The following is a 17,189-nucleotide window of genomic DNA, read 5'->3' as shown; positions in this document are numbered from 1 at the left end:
TGGCTCCTTGCTTGGAAGACAACTTTAATGGTTTGTACATGCTTAATGCTGTGAAAAAATATTTTGTAATCTTTTACACGGAATGTTTTCCCTTAAAAGGGTTAAATTTTCTCCTCGCATTACCATGCCATACCTTACAAATTTCTACATCTGATAATGCTTATATCTTATAAGTGTGCGGGCAATTAGCCTTAAAAGACCAAACATGTACAAAAAAACGAGGCTTTTTACAAGGCTACGTCGAGATAGTTTCAGAAAAAAGATGGTGTATTTCAATGATCCGAGGTCATTGCATGCTGTTATAACCAAGAATTTAAATCAGCCTGCAAATTTCAAGAGAAGATCTTCATTGAGTGGCGCTGCAGAAGAAACAAATTTATACTTTCAGAACAACAAAGATTGAAGTTTCAATACACACGAGAACCCAGAAAGAGCAAGGGATAAATTACTTCAAACATGTAGTAGTGCCCTCTTGAGCTTTTTATGTGATTAGCATTCTTAGAATACATCATGCGCTTTCTGGTGTCTGCCTATCTATCTATCTAACCGTATCCCTCCAATTTCAGTCAATAGTAGTCCTGAGGTCTAATGGGCAGAGCATCGGGCAGAGTTCGAAACCCAACCGCTGGACCAACTTGGATCATGAGGAATGTTACACTGGGTATGTACGCTATTCAATGAGAAAATAGGTGGTCCAAAATTTTTCTGATGCTGGGCCAAATCAGACTAGGCCATATTATGCAAACAATATCACACAGGCACCCCTAACGGGCTTCGTGGTGGCACCACCAGGCGGCAGGACATGTTCAGAGAGAAGCGCTAGAGGAGCCCCATTTATATACACGCTTCATTCCCGACATGCTTTGGACGGTGTCAATACGGCCTCACTACACTGCTGCAGTGCTAATCGCATTAACGCCAACATACATTGCGAGATATTTTTTTCCTGTCTTTTACTTCTTCATACTGACAATCGTTGATACACTATAGCTGAGATTTCTGTGTCCACACGCATGCGCCTTCACTTGCCTTGCATCTGTGGCACGCTAACCGTTGCTCCAGCCCCTTTTGCACGTGAAGCTGTCTCACGAGGCTGATAGTAATGGAAAAATGAATGCACATAATAGCAAAGTTGACAGAAATGCATAACAAAAAAAGCAAGGCGTTGCTCTTCGAGCGCTGATACTCGGCATAATAAATGTTAAAGAACGCATCAGGCTATCTTGTTGCAGTGTTTGTGAGAATTTAGATAATTTATACCAGAACATAGTGTTATATGTATCAAAAATGCAGTTATGCGAACAAAAGTTAAGAGTAAATTGACGTATCACTAAAGTGGGAAATAAAATTTATGAAAATGTGAAAACAAAACTTCTTAGTTTCGGTTTCATACAGCGTGGCAAATGCTACAAATTGTGATTTTTTTAATATGGCACAAAAGCATAATTACCCTTGCAATAAAGGACTACACGGTGTTATCTCAGAAAATAAAGAATGAAAAATGCCTTTTGAAGAAAACTTATATTTAAACCTAACATTCAGAAGCAACAAGCATTAACTTCTCTATTTATTAGCAATAAAACAATATTCAACTCGTACAAAGTAGCAAATAATTGCATTACAATTACCTACTTGCATAAGGACTTATTCAAAGGAAAGTTATTGTTTATTGCATGCAACAACTGTGAGGCACACAGAAAAAGAAACATAATGGAGAGATAACCCTTTTGCAACATGGATTCCCAAATGTATTGTCTATACCCTCTAGTGTTCTGCTTCCCCTGAGTAGCGTGCCTGGCTGTCAACCAGGCAAACATCTCCAGCTTTTACTAAAGACAGTGCCTCTCTCACATGAGTAGTAACACCGCAAAGTGTCCCTTCATCGACCAATGACAGCATGTAAAAATGGCAAAATTTAAATTTATTCGCTTAAAGAGGCTACAGCAGAGCAAAGAAATAAGGGGAGGGGGAGGGAAAGAGAGGACAGCATATATCTGTGTTAAGAAACAGATATTAAAGCTACAGTTTGGAAGAGGCAATGACTAGTCATTCATTGTTCACTACTTGAAGGTCAACCAGAAACCACTGCAGACAGGGCTCATACATGTCCTGTTTGGGTGTAGGCTTGGGGAGTATACACAATATATTTATATATATATAGATACACATATTTGTATATATTTATATATACTATTGGTAGTATGTGACAAGCCTGTGCACCTGTCACTAATACCAGGATTTCACTTTGGGACGCAGACATACAGTTCAGAATGTGGGTGGCGGGGGAGAGTAGAGAAATTGTTTTTTGCATTTTTTTTTCTTGTGCCACTACATGCCTTCTGTTCAAAATTGCGTCTGAAGAGACAGGAACTTGGCAAATGACACAAAGCATTGTGAATTCTCATTGATAGTGTCATAATACCATCCAGTCGTTAGCACCCTCGAACCTGGAACATTGCATGCTCCTAATTCCAACCAACACTTACTGGCACACCTCGACACAATACAATCTCAACAGCTTCACAGTGTCAAAACGTAAAGAAATGTTTACATTAGCACCACCGGGGGGAATCTTTTATGATGTGTGCAGTTGTTGCCAATGTCCATCAGTAGTTTGCCCACAATCTCGAATATTGATCTGACAAATAGAAAGCGATGTACTCCACTGATTTATATTTGTGATGCAAGTCTAAAAATTACCAATTGACTTTCCAATGAAGCTAAGTAGGAGACTCTCAAGGTAAAAAAAAGGGAAATATTCTGCAAAATATTTAGTGAAGCACTTTTATAATAATGAAATAATGGCAAATATAAACCACTTAGAGCACAATAATTATGTGAGGAGAGGAAACGCTTTAGGAAACTTTGGATAAGTCGCTACCTTCACTCTGGCACAAGCAAACATGGTCACAGAGAATTTGGTAGACACCATATGATCATATTGTGTTACATTGAAATTACATGAAACAGAATATTTTTTCTTTACTAACAGAATAGGAAGCTATAAATCAAGCAAATTATGGCTTTTCATTGCCCTTTCTCCCATAATTACTCTTACTTAAAGCTTGTCCCTTATCCTGACCTATTTTATGCAATGCTGCATGGGAATCCTGGAACATCATTTATCGTCAAATTGTTGCAAAACACCTTTAGCATTAAACACTAGTATTTTCCAACATGATCAACGTAGGTGAGCTTTCAACTTTTGGCATGTGAGAATTAATTTTCAAATCTGGAAATAGGTTCCTCTGCTCTACCCCGCCCAGAAAGCTTTTTATGCATTGGTTCAAAGGCTAGGCTTATTACAATTTATTTTTACTTTGTTTAAAGCCCGCATAGCCCAACAAGAAGATCTGAGGTATGAAATACTAACACGCATAGTGACATTGCGTTTTGATATGCTGGAAAGTTTAGCACTGTAGTAAAACTCTGGGAATACCCTGCCTCGCAGAAAGCTCACACTGGCTGGCACAATCCGTACAGTAGAAGCACACCTTTCAAAAACATTTTCTAGAGTAAAAAAACTAAAAACATGGGCAAAACATCACGAAAGCATTCGATGTGGTTGGCATCCAGGCATTCTTCTTTTTAAATCGTAGATTATAATGCACATTTACAGTGCAGAAAACATGAACCAGAAAGACACATGAAAAACTCAAGCACATGTATTAACAAATTTTCAATTAAACAATAAAAATGGCGCGGTTTTGACATGCTAATGGAGGTTTCGAAACACTTTCAATTTGTTTTTGTTTTTCTCTCTCAAGGTCAGCAGTCGTGTTGCCTTTTCTTCTTATACGTGTTGTCTTCTGCAGTGTAAAAGTATGCCGTGGATGACCAACAAAGACCTCTTGACAAGGTTTAGCAGACCGGCATACGCTCTCACACACAAAGTTATGTACATACAATCTTTAGCGCACGTGTGCAAGTCGTGACGTACCTGCACATCGGCACATAACAGCAAGACTGACACACAATATTTCAATCCACTCGTTATTACTCATAAAGTGCTGCAAGAGCTTGAAATACAGAGCAGTAAGAGTGAACTGAGAGTAATGGCTGCACTTAATGTGATGTGCTGGAAAATGTGGAGATTAACGAGGCACTCGGATGAGCCCCAGCCATCACGTGAACACAAGAATATTTTATATACCAGCTCATCAATTTCTAAAAATAAAGAACACTGGAGAGCAACTCCTTATAAGATACAAAAAAAAGAAAGAATTTCTTTCATCTGCAAAACACACTGCGGTTCTTTTTTTCCTCCCTCTGCCACAGCGCACGCCCACAAGTGTTATCAGCACCAAGTAATAACTAACGACAAAGTGCCCGCTCTTAACACTTACAAAGGCAGGTTGCTCAGTAGAAACACTTGTTAAAATGGCATGCTTTTCAGGCACGCCACTTCATGCCATAATTAAAGGGGCCCTGCAACGGTCATTTCAACACAATCAGTAAGCTGTACCAGACGTAATAAAATTACTGCACGAAGCAGAAGTGGCCACATGGCTGCTCTTATCAACAGACAATGTCTTACACAGCCTTAAACAATGGCCAAACGGGGAAAGCCTCAGGCTATAGCCAACGTTTCAACATGCGGACCTGTTTGCATCAGTTCCTGATGAAGACAAGTCCTGATGAACCTCCTGCTGTATAAGCCTAATGTGTGCCCAACGATCAGACGATCGAAGGAAACCAACGTGGAAGAAATGGGAGGCTAGAGACTTCAAGATAGAGCAGTGCTTCATTCTGGCAAAGGCTGTTACGTATCCGGTAAGGGGCGCAGCACAATCCAAGGCAACCATGCATGCATGATATTGTTGCTAGACTATGAAAGTAACATTCCACACGTGCATGATACTGTTACTAGACTAAGACGGCGGCATTAGCTATTAATTGTTGGCATGTTACACACAAGCAACAATGCATGTTTACAATACACAAAGCCAGAGGGTGCAATATCAAACCCCTTTTCTTTATGGCCTGATGAAGTCCCTTTTTCGAAAGAATAGCTTTGGCCTGAGGCTTTCCTCGTTCGACCACAGCCGATCATTTCGTCTTCATCGCCCATGACCGTGCCGTGTATGCATTTCCTATGTACTTTTTCAAGTTGTCCGCATCATGCTGACAAGGCTATCAGCTGTGACATGTGATCAGAGAGTGGTTAAAGTTTACTTATGCAGTGGAACCCTGCTCAACATTGTTAAGTTCTCCTGGTTGCTACATTGAGTGATCCTGGTCCCTGTGCCGAGTCCCAGTCTTTCTGCAGCCAGCTCTCTCACTAATGACATTTTCAAAGCTCTTACAGCCGTTCTGTGCAGCTCCCTGTAAGACGTAATAATGTGGTTCTACTGTAAAGTGCTTTATTGCAGCAAGGCAATCACCTTATGAAACAGGATAGGCTAGCATGCTAAATCAAAACTGCACCGGGACATCATGGGTCACTGAGATGACCACTAGGGACCATGTTTTCTACATGTTTTGAATGACTGGTGCCACAGTGTGCAAAGAAGTGAAGGAAACAATAAAAGGCAGGAGAACTGGAGAAGTCAAATCAAACAAGCATAATAGACTGCATGTCAAAAATCCAACACGCATAAAAAATAACAGGAGAGAGAGCACAGTGTAGCGACCTATGATTGCGTGATCATCAGTGGTTGAATAGGGGATGTCTCGGGCAGCTATATCCAATGTTTCGACAAAGGAGCTTGTCTCCTACGTCAGGGCAACAATTCCTCGCAGTATGAAGCTGTTGTTGCTCCAATAAAGACAAGTCCCTTTGGCTAAACGTTGGCTCCAGCTACCTGAGACATCACCTGTTTGACCACTCGACCACAAGTCTCAGTCTCCCTGCAAACCCGTTTTGTTTGAGCTACTCAGCAGAGTGTTTCCCCGCACAAACGTCTCCACCATACCACAAATTCCAAGAAGCAATGAATGGCACGAGACAGGACTTGTTGGCAGGGAGCCTTTGATGCAAACAGCGCACTTCCAGAACTACAGAAAGGAACTAAACACCTTCAAGGAAATGCTTTCGGGTAGTGAAGAGGGCAAATGTAATTAAAATAACCTTATTCCTTATTCCACAAATAACATCATGAGGCATGCTGTAGTGGGGGCTCTGGATAAATTTTGACCACCTAGGGTTTTTTAATGTGCACCCCATGCATGGTCCACAAGCGTTTTTGCGCTACACTCCTATCAGAATGCAGTAGCCACGGCTAGGATCAAGCTCGCAATCCCGATCCCAGCAGCGTGTGCAACGCCACGGTCACTGGGCTACCACAGTAAGCTCAGGTTTCTAGTGATGTTATTCCTGCAAAGCACCTCCGGCAAGTTTTTGCAAAAGGGAGTCTTCGTGAGCCAGTGCACTTTCATATGAGAGGTAACTAGAAATTTAGTTAGCCAGTCACAGGGCCCCTTTATAGTATGGCAGTATTTCAAAGAAACCATACAGCGAGTTTCACTGCTGAAGGGCACAAGTGAACACCCCTCTGCGGCACGCACAAATGATCTAGCGTATTCACCAGACGACCTACGGCAGACGACATCAGTTCCTTAACCACACGTGGAGAATGTCAGTACACCTGCCGACCTGTAGCTATACAAGCCCGATGATGGGGGTGGATTACTGCACATTCCCTTCAACAATGAACTAGACTGTAGATGCACATGGACGACTCTCTCCGGCACTTTGAACCGTGCTTGAAACACGTTGGCAAGCAACGAGTCATGCTCCTATATGAGCCCCAGTCTTCTTAAAGGACATGTGAGAACTGTGCCGGAATGATAACAGTAACGAGGCTTATGGGAGGGAGGGCTCAAGGAAGGGTAGGTAAAAGTTGATCAAGTTTCTTGACACAAAGTTGCACATCTCTCATGCACAATTTTCTTGTCCAGCAAACAAAAAAAGAAGCAATGGCGATACCATAAGGACAGTGCTACTTGCCCTTCGGAACATCATATGCACTGTGAAACCCGTGACTAGTGAATCAAAACAAGCGTGCCTCGCAGGTGTTGTGCGTCACCCTCGCAACAAGAAAATGCAACTTTCAATTAAAATATAAAGTGAACACTTTGAGGAGGGTTAGACCCTCAATGCAGGCTATGCTTTGTGACCAAATTCGAATGTGATATTCACACAGCTGACATACACATTGCAGAACTGAACAGGGCATTCAGTTATTTCGCAAATGAGGTTACCAGCAAAGCATGGCTTTGATGAAGAACACATTGGAAATATTTTCTCAGTGTACAGCAGAGAAGAATATGTAATGGGGAGCACTTGATCAAATGTCCTTATGAAAAACCAAGAAAAAAAAACACATGAGGACAAGCTTCTTCCAACAAGCACTTCAGCAGTTAGGGGGTCAAACCTTATACAAGTGAGACACTAATCATTGCTTGAGTATAGATCAAGTGTTCCCTTTCCATATTCAAACAACTGGCATGCTAGCATACAAAATTATCGTCTACGAGAAAAAATGCTTTGAAAAAAAATTTATGGGAAAAAGAAATAGACAATGAAAGCCTCAGTAAGAAATGTCCACGCAAAAATGGGCATGTCATCATGTTTGAGCAGGACAAGCATTAATACCATTTTATGTACAGCATGTTTCCATTGTGTGCTGCATCATAATCTGCACAATACATGTCATACTTTTTCTCATTTTGGGGTATTCGGCTACAACATTATAAGCATATGTAACACGCAAAGCCTATGTCAATTACATGGTGCACACTTATTGCTTCGCTAGGGGATTTCTTCAGCAACGAGCAATGCTAAGCAAGGGCCAGCTATCAAATATAATGTGCGTACAGTAACGCACAAAATGAAAAAACACGCAACAGCTGTCTCTGCCATCTACTTAATTATTATGCAGTGCTACAAAAAAAAAAGCAGAGAAAAGAATAGATGAAGGCTTTATGCGACAAGCAATGGGTCCTATCAAAGGTAACTTCAAAGTGCTTATCAAAGCACGGTATTCAACATGTACAAAATAAGAAGAAACAGAAACAAAGCTATTTACATCATCGCACAGATGTATGGTACAGTGTGGGAACAAAGGGAAGGGGTTGTCGTACGCCTCACCTGCTGGGTAATTGCTGTACAATTCTCTGCAAAGCCGTACATGCCACTTTTTATTTAGTCATTATTATTATTCTGAAAGCAAGCACCCACGAACACACAAATACAGGTAAAAGTGAAGGAAACGCTATGTGAATCGTTTCTCACCAATTTGAAACGGCCCAGGTAACGCAGCGAATTTACGGTAAGAACTGAAACGTACTTTGCAGCACGCAGGCATACAAATAATAAGAAGCAAGCAAGCAAGATCTACGTTCAGGATAATCCTGTTTTGTGTTCAATTCGACTGAACCGCACCGAAACTTAAGGAAATCGTGCATAGTGGCAATAGTTTGTACGCTCGGTAGAATATACTATACTTCGAGGGTAGCAAGCGAACACTTTCAAGGTGCCAACACAGGCTAGGATTTCCCAACCCACCATATCTATGTTCGTTACTTGTGAGGCATTAATTATTATTATATGTACTATAACCACAACGATCAAGCACCTTACAGCTGGTGGAAAGCTTTCATCTGCCCGGAGGACAGGAAACCTGTTTAGTTACGAAAAATAACTAAGCAATTAGTTACGTAAAGTAACTAAGCAATTGGTCGTTACTTTGGCCGCCGTTCATGCACCTTTATTAAGTAAGCTTTCGGAATGTTGGCAAGCTGCGAGTCTCTTACGAGCTTCTGCTAGCCTTTCTGAGCAAAAAAAAAATAAATTCCTATTGCATATGAATGTAATGCCCTTCAAATGCAAAAAGTGAAGAAAAAAAAACAAGGGTCTGAGGAACAATTGTATTCATTACTGGCAAGAATTTTTTGCTAAACATTTTCTCACATCTATTTGTCATCCTCAACAATATGCCTTTGGAATTAGTTACCTTTGACTATTGAAAACACAGTTCTCACTATTTCGCTGCAATTGAGAAATTATTTTATGTCTAAACTATTTTTTACAAATTCTCAGCTTTTCTTTTTCTTTTTAGATTTCTGATGCTAACCTTCTCTCCACTGTACTTAACATCTCAACTCGGGCCAAAAGCTTTCTCCATGTTTTTCATGCATCCCTCGTTAGCCTACCCTCCATTAATTCTTTTTCAAGGTGTTGCCTTTATCACAGGACAGTTCTTACGCAGTGCAATTCAACTATGTCATAACTACGAAACTTTACTCAATGCACGCCAGGCATCACGTGTCTGCCGAATTATTCATGCACTCCATTTGTCCATTTACTTTTCAGAGCCCCCCTCCCTCAGATGGTTTAATTTTGAGACATCCTCCTCTACATTAAATGTTATGTAATACTGTATTGCTAGTTACCAACCTACTGAGCTTGTTCCAGCGGCAGTTATGCCCGACTCACTTTGTTGAAAACGTCTTAAGTGCAAGGTAAAATGTAGAAGCAGTGCCGACAAATGCAACAACGGTCAATTTTGCTGCACTGTTCAGAGTTCATGATACAACTTGAAGCCTGCTTGATTTAGAAGCCGGATATCGTATTCAGACAGCAAACAGCTAACAGGGCATTTTAAAGACAAAGGATGCAACCCGTTCTTTCTTATCTTTTTTTTTTGAATTGGCAGTATTGGCACCCCCAAAGTGTTCGCTAGGGTCATTCACGCATAAGCGCGTGGTGTCAGGTGTTTTGACGACAAGAATGGGCTGCATAAAAAGGTCGGCATGCCGCTTGCGTTTTGCCAGGGGCTTACGTGAGCGCTCCCCGAGGTTGTGTGTTCGACACTGTTTCCTTTCTTGCTCCGCCGCTGCAAACGCCGGCGGCATTGTGGAACAAGAAAGGGCTTGTGGGCTACCCATACCCAATGGGTGGCAACAATAAAGAAATAAAAAAAGCCTGCCACCAGAACAAAAGGGCCGTTTAGGACGTCTAGACAAAAATGCTTTCAGAACAAGCGCCTAAGAAAGCTTAGCCTCGACGAAGCGGATAGAGAAATGAAACCGCACTTCAAGCAAAAGAAAGGAAGAAAAAAAATTCTGAAGCTGACCTTTCCTTTTCTTTCTTCTTTTCGTGTTTAGAAAATTAAACACAGCCACTGGTTACTCCTACACCAAATTTCTTACGAGGGCTCCAAGACAAGTGCGCAGAGTCCTATCCGCTTCTGTAAAACACTGCTGAAACACATGCGAGGGAAAAAGTGTGAACCCTCCTCCTGAAGCGCACACCAGTTTTCGGAGTGTTCTTTATACGCGTGCAAGAAACACGTGAAGAAACGGGATGCCATCAGTGACACACACGAAGGTGAAATCATCGGAACATGCTTTGCAGAGTGTGCTAGAGATGCAAGTGAAGCGTAATCAGAATATACATTGGAAAAAGAAGAAAAGAATACAGAATGTCGCGCAAATGTGCGTAAGAAAACCGCGAGCGTGGGACGAAAAGCTCCTCCTTCTCCTCGACGTTTTCTTAGAAACCTGCAAAGACTGGCATCCAAGCCCTCTGTCGACTCCGTCCGCTTGTCCGTCCAAGAAACACGGCTGTGTGAACACGTATGCCACAGTGCTTCCTGTTTGGCACATATCACATTGCTGCCAAGCTAGACTCCCTATTTGTCTTAGAGAAACGACGGCCACCTCTCCACTCACAAGAAGCAAAAGTTCAGATGAGTGTCAACATGACGAGGCAATGATGATGTTGGCAAACACTCACTTCGGCCAGGGAACATTCTCGCACCGACAAGAAAGGCTTTATGTAACTGCACCAAAGAGAAGTGGATGGCTGATGCATAATTTAAAAGGAACTCGATGAGGAAGAAAAGGCATGTGTCTCCCTTGGAGAAATGCAACTGTGCGTCCACCTGCCTTTGCCGAGGTGGGGGAAAGAGGAGGGAGGTGCTGTAAACCTTCATCGCACATAATGGGCAGTCATGGACTACGATTATGGCAAGCATGGCAATTGAGTTCTGCAGAATCCCACGAGGGTGACAAAGTTTCATGGATGGAAAGATTTGTCATCTGCCCAACACGAGCCCGAAGCTACAAAGGAAACCCATACAGATTTCTAAGAAAAGAAGGCGTTGCAACTGAAGAAAAATTAATCCTGATCTAGGAATCGAATCCAGGACCAACACCTTTCCAGCGCATTTTCTCTACCATCTGAACTAAAGAGGAGGTTAGCAGATTGCAGAGTGGGGCCAAATCTACCGACAACTCGAATAGAGAAACTGAATACATGAACTCGGTTCTGCAGAAATCTGCACGTTGGAGGAGATTTCATGAAAGGAAAGAGACTGTCATTTACCCAGTGGCAGCCCATGCCTACAAAGGATATCCAATACGAGTTTCAAAGAAAATCCTTACAGGTCTCCTTTGTCGCTACGTGGTACTGTCAGGTGGATGACAATGTTTCCCTTTTAGACTAAGTGCTGTACTAATGTACAGCAACTAACATACACTGATAGGCATCTGTAAGCCATTTGATTGTTCTTTATTTTCCTTGCTTGGCTTTTGCCCAAAGCCTATGAGTGGTGCGACCAAACAGAGAAATCAGAGCCCCTAGCAATCTCTCTAAGAGGAACTCCAGCCCACCGGAAAGCCACCTACAACAGCTTGCCGTTGCAGTTGAAACTAGGTACTATAACGAACAGCTGAACCAAGTAAGCTCAATCAAGTGCCACATGATCTTATACTGCCAACAGTACAAATTGCAAATGAAAAAGGGGGTAAAATAAGTGTTGATGTCTTTTCCCCTTCGACAACAACTATGAACGACACACCGTCTACCTGTGGCCACGACAAGACAGGTCATCGTGGTTGGACAGCATGACACAAGTGGTGACATGACAATGTGTACTGCAGACAAGGGGAGCCGAAAACAGTCCGCATGGCATAGGAACGATGAAAGGGGAGCTTCCAAAAAAAAAAAAAAAAAACAAGGCTCCAAGACTCGCTGACACAGATAAATTTCATTTCAAAGCATCGGACCTTCACATGTTGCTTCTGCAGTCATTTCAATGGCCATTTTACAAACGCTACAATGTTTGGCTGTGGCACAACAATGTTCACAGAATTTCCATGGGCCTTGCGTGTCCTCGAGCGCCATACTAAGGCCAGCATCGAGTTTTCTACCAAAGTTATTAAGGGGAACCCGCGCAGTAGTGTCTCTCACAACCACAAGTATGGAAGTTCAGCCAGCATGGCAATACACAAATTTGCCTAAACTTCACCCCTCTAGCTTTAAATGGCCTGCGATTCTGCAATTTTGTCGTTTTCAACAAGACGTCTTACACAAGCAACAACATGCTACGGTTATGCACTAGCACAGGAACTTATTGCATTCACACATTTTGAAAAATATGGTTCCTTGGAGCTTTAGAAAAGCGTGATAAATAACACCACAAGAATGACTGAAGCCACAAGAAGACTAGACGAATTTATGCACCACCCTGCTTTCCCATGGTAGCTGAAACATCACAGTGCCACAGCTCTCTCTATTAACTTCTGTAGGAAACTTTATGCATGTGCGTGCTCTGTATAATTGCAAAAGCCTGGCCAAAGTTGTGGGACAATTCTGAAGGACTTTCAACTGTGCCTGAAGGTGACCAGCTGTGACACAGTCAAGTCGCCTCATGATAAAGCCACACTTAACACGAAAATACCTTCGTCATATCAATAGTTGTTATAAGCAAGTATTCATTACATGCCGACATTAGCAAGAAAATGTCAGATTTACTTTATTAAATCTAATAATTTGTTATATATTTGGGTTCGTTATATCGAGGTTCAACTGTAATGGCTTTGGCTTTTCCTTCGATTCAGCACACGCCTAACAGCACTGCTTGGGTCAGGTTCTTTAATTACCATGGCTTGCTAGTTGCCATGGAAACGTTTAAACCATGCTGAATCGGACAATGCGCATGAATCAAGGAGAGAGCCGTACACTGTCTAAAAAACAAAACAAGCATGCAGCAAGGCATGACAGCCCAAACGTAGGGAACGGCTCATTTGGCAATAGAAGGAGGGAAAGCAACAGTCGACCCCCTAATACATTTTCCCACATCATTTTGCATCTTTAACAACTTTTCATTCCAGATAATGCACCTTGGACAGTGCACCCCAACTAACACTGCTGCATATTTTACACCCGCTGACAAGGCATTTCAGGGCACCTTTCCAATAGCGCCTAAAGAAAAGATGACACAGGCAGGATGCGGATAACATCATGACGGTGATGTGAATGCACACAGGTGTGAGGTAGATGACAAAGAAATCTGATACTTGAGCGCTCTAGAGTGATAAGAAACAAGCATTCACAAGCAACATAGAAACCATAGATGCCTAAACTGTGGTATTATCCCAGTCAATTTTTTCAGCTTCAATCTTTGTATGCGACAAATAATGATGCAATTTGCTTAAAGAGTGGTTCCACATCTCTTGCTGGGGAGTATCACAAACTTCCAAATAGATGGGGCCGGGGGGGGGGGGGGATGGTATGTGCATACGAAACCATCCCAGCACCACAATTATTCACGATGTTAACTCCAACTACTGAAATGTCAAGGAATTGTATAACTTACAGCATTCAGGGCCACAACTTCTGTGCACAGTGTTTTTAACCAGTACTAATTCGCAACTTTAGTTTCTCACATTACATTATGCTGGCTCCACGGTGGAGGTCAGGCAAGTTTGTATGGCTTCAGCGGTGAAAGCTGTCGCACTGACACTGCGACGCAATCTTCATGAGATCCATCGTTAAGAACAGCCAGCCACAATCGTGCTTGAACACAGGAGCAACTGCCGATACATTCAAGCATGGCTGCAGGCACGCAAACACACCGCTAATATTTCCGAACACAGCTTCACTGACTTTGATGCACCAGTAGTCAGACTGGCATACAACTGTGAAAGATTTTTTTGCTCTAATTTCTCTCTTAGCAGGCGACCCGTCATGGTAAGACTTACTTGCCTACTTGCAGCTACAAAAACGTATGGTAAAATCTAGTTTAACGTAGCATTTCCCTTTTTAAGCAACAAGTGAGTTAGCTGATGGGGGCATCACAGTTCACGGCGCACATGAAAAAGAAAACACTACAATATGCTTTGAAAAGGTGGGCAACAGAAGAGGTTCACAGTGAAGCGCATATATAGTATGTACAGTCGACGTCGAAAGCCTATGGACTGCGAAACCTAAAGAAAGCTGAACATTTCCGCTGCTTGGTATGCAGTTTCTTACCCTGCACTAGTATGTGCAACACAGTGTTGAACGGTTTTGCTGGCTACAGTCACAAACCACTCTGAAATTCATTGTTTTCTCAGATCCCGTGGTCTGCAACCTTTTGACTGTACAGCGAGGAACCTATGTGAAAGGCAACGCACATCTGTGTTAGTCCCTGCCTCCTTCTCTCGGTTTTTACCCTAGAATTTAAAAAGAAACACCTTACAGAATGTTCACCGGGAGAAATACTTAGCAAGTATCAGCAAACAAGGTATGAGCAGATACTGGTGCAGTAATGGTCGATTCAATATCAATCGGTAGTTTTATTTTATACTGAACCACCCTGTACTTAAAGGAGCCCTGCAACGCATTGCATTTGCCCTTCCCCTGCATTTCAATTCTTCGCTATCTTTTGTCAACACGTCACTTGCGCAGGTGGACAGCTGAGAAGAAATCCACCACTGTAGAGTCTCGCTCTTCAATTGAGATTGCAGCACATTTGTAGCTGTGCCGTTGAAAAAGGTTCAGAGACAGCCAAGATGATGCAGCAGGTATTGTAGGCATAGCGCCTGCCCCGCCGAGCCCAATTTGATGCACATTTGAAGCAACGAGAGCAGAAGAAGGGCTAAATATGCAAGGAAGCAGCTGCTTCAGTGAGCTGCAGGGCCCCTTTAGGTCTAAACCCCACTGGTCAACTTCTGCAAAGGTTGATGCAATGCAAGAACAATCCACGTGACAAGAACACATGCGTGACAATTATCAACCAAAAGCAGCATTCACTCAACTTCTTGTACGCGCACACACATGAGATGCGAAGAAAACACAGTCAAATGCAGCAAAGAACAGAACAGGAACCATGAAGTGGGAAAGGGCTGACGAGAGTGAATGTGAGATGGCGACAGCAGTCTGGAATGAGAGAGAGAGTGTGGCCGGTGGAGAGGAGGAGACTCATTCGGAGTTAGCGGGCACCGCGGCCGTGGACGAGGCCGCCGCCAGGGGCCGTCCGCTAGTGGACGCATCCGTGGGGGCACCGCCATCTTGGGACGACCCCGTGCTGCTCATGGCGAGCTTCCGCATCTGCCGGATTACCGCTGTTGCGTTGTAAGCTTGCTGCGAGGTGTAATGCAATGCAAATTAGTTAACAAGGTTCTGCCACTTTGCTTCTGCTAAGGCGTTATTAAAAGGGAGGCATAAAGTGACACACACACAATACATTTGTTGAAACTTGTGACATGAAACTGAAAACCATTCATCAATTCTTTTCTGTTTCTTTCGCTTCTATTCTTGTAGTTCTGTGTACTGTTACCACGGTAGTGTGTGTCACAGTGTTAGTCACATAGTTCAGCTTATGATGAGCCTTCATAAAACCATCCAGGTGCCTGCGGCAAGCTTCTAATGACGACTGCCTTGGAATCAACAATAAGAGATGGAGTGGAAGAACTATCACAAAACTTGACTGCCCCAATCAGTTTAATTATATTTAGGTTACATTATAATGCTTTAAGCTGTGTTAATATTTGGGTGCTTTCTGTTGACTAAGCAATGCAAGTCCAGCCACTTGCCATTTATATGGATGGAGAAAAAGTAACCTGGAGCTTTTTCACCTGGAAAATAAGAGACGCAATCTAAAATGAGATTTCCTAAAAACAAAATAATAATCTTGGCTCACTGTAAATAGACATTTGCACTGTAACCTGTGGGGATGCGCGACTCTCGCGCGTCCCCTGATGTTTTTCCCGCATAGCGCATCCCCTGCTATGCTGTTTTCCCGCACGGCTCGCGTGGCCCGCGGCGCTCGGAGTGGTACAAGCGCGGTGCGAGAGATGGCGCGACCGTCGCACCGCGGCGGGGTTACTCGGGCGCCGAGGGACAAGGGGCTGGTCTTTCCCGGCGGGTCGGGCGCACGGCGTGGACGTCCCACGCGCGCGCGGCGACCCATGCTTCTGCGAGACCGCCTCGCGTGGCGGCCTTCGAGCGCGCCTCCGTTGGCGTGACCGAACACGCGAACGACCAGGCGTTGGGATCCAGCATGGGGCGAACATATTCGCTCGCTCGCGGTGAGTCGGACTTCTAGATTTGTCGCGCGCCCATCGGCATGTTTTGTGGATAGCCACTCGGCTAGCTGGCATTGATCTATGAAAGGTGCAATAAATGCCCTTCTGATTGTTTGCACTACTGTGTTGTCGTTCCTTTGTCCCAAGAGTACGGAGGAGAACCCCGTATCTCCCACAAACCAATCGCAGTTCTTAAATGCTTGGCCAATATAAAGGTTTGCGTGTTTACTATACAACACCTTTAAAGTAAAACTATCAGTAATTTTAACAATGACAGTGTGCTACATATGAAATTACTGCTTGGACAGATAGTTTTTGCACACTGACGGACACAATTTTTGAATATGAGCAAGCAAATATGTAATTAACAGGTTTGTTAATTACCCTTTGTCATTTCATAATTATGATATATGCTTATGCATATATTATAACATACTGAATATATACTTGAGAACAACTGTATTCGAAGGCACCAGCATTTTCTTTGATACAACTTGTATGCTACTTATTGGCTTGAACTTCCTTGATAGAGCCTCGAAAGTGGCTGCGAGGTTCCATAAATACACTTAAGGTACAAAAGAAAAACTCAGTGGCTTCCACTCTGTGAAGAAGGATGACCAGTGAAGCGGTGTATGTGGGCCCCTTAATGGCGAACTGCACCTCCGCCGTGGTTCGGCCCTGCATTGAAGTATCTTGGGGATTGGCGCACATATGGGGAGTGCTTAACGCCTGCTTCCCCTCCGCCGCGGGTCGGCCCAGCATTGCACTATCTTTGGGATTTTGTGTCTAATCACGGACACAATCCTGAGAGAACTAGTCCTTAACAGCTTCGCTGTAAAACCTCAAAGAAAGCAAGTGTAAGCAAGAGACGAGAAAGCCAATGGCTTTCA

The 17,189-nt window shown here is 43.1% G+C and overlaps 1 protein-coding gene across 1 annotated transcript in view; it reads right to left on the bottom strand.

Moving 5' to 3' along the window:
- Positions 1–1,900: 1,900 nt before the first annotated feature.
- The window catches only part of LOC126528061 (calcium/calmodulin-dependent protein kinase type 1-like), a 75,659-nt gene continuing 60,370 nt past the window's right edge, over positions 1,901–17,189 (bottom strand). The window contains exon 10 of the mRNA XM_050175919.2: positions 1,901–15,355. Within this exon, the coding sequence (XP_050031876.1) occupies positions 15,194–15,355 (162 nt within the window). The 3' untranslated portion in view covers positions 1,901–15,193. The remainder of the gene's footprint in view (positions 15,356–17,189) is intronic.

Source organism: Dermacentor andersoni, chromosome 9 (genome assembly GCF_023375885.2).
Source record: "Dermacentor andersoni chromosome 9, qqDerAnde1_hic_scaffold, whole genome shotgun sequence".
Lineage (NCBI taxonomy): Eukaryota > Metazoa > Arthropoda > Arachnida > Ixodida > Ixodidae > Dermacentor > Dermacentor andersoni.
The sequence above is the reverse complement of the archived record's forward strand: the minus strand, read 5'-3'. Positions and strand labels throughout refer to the sequence as shown.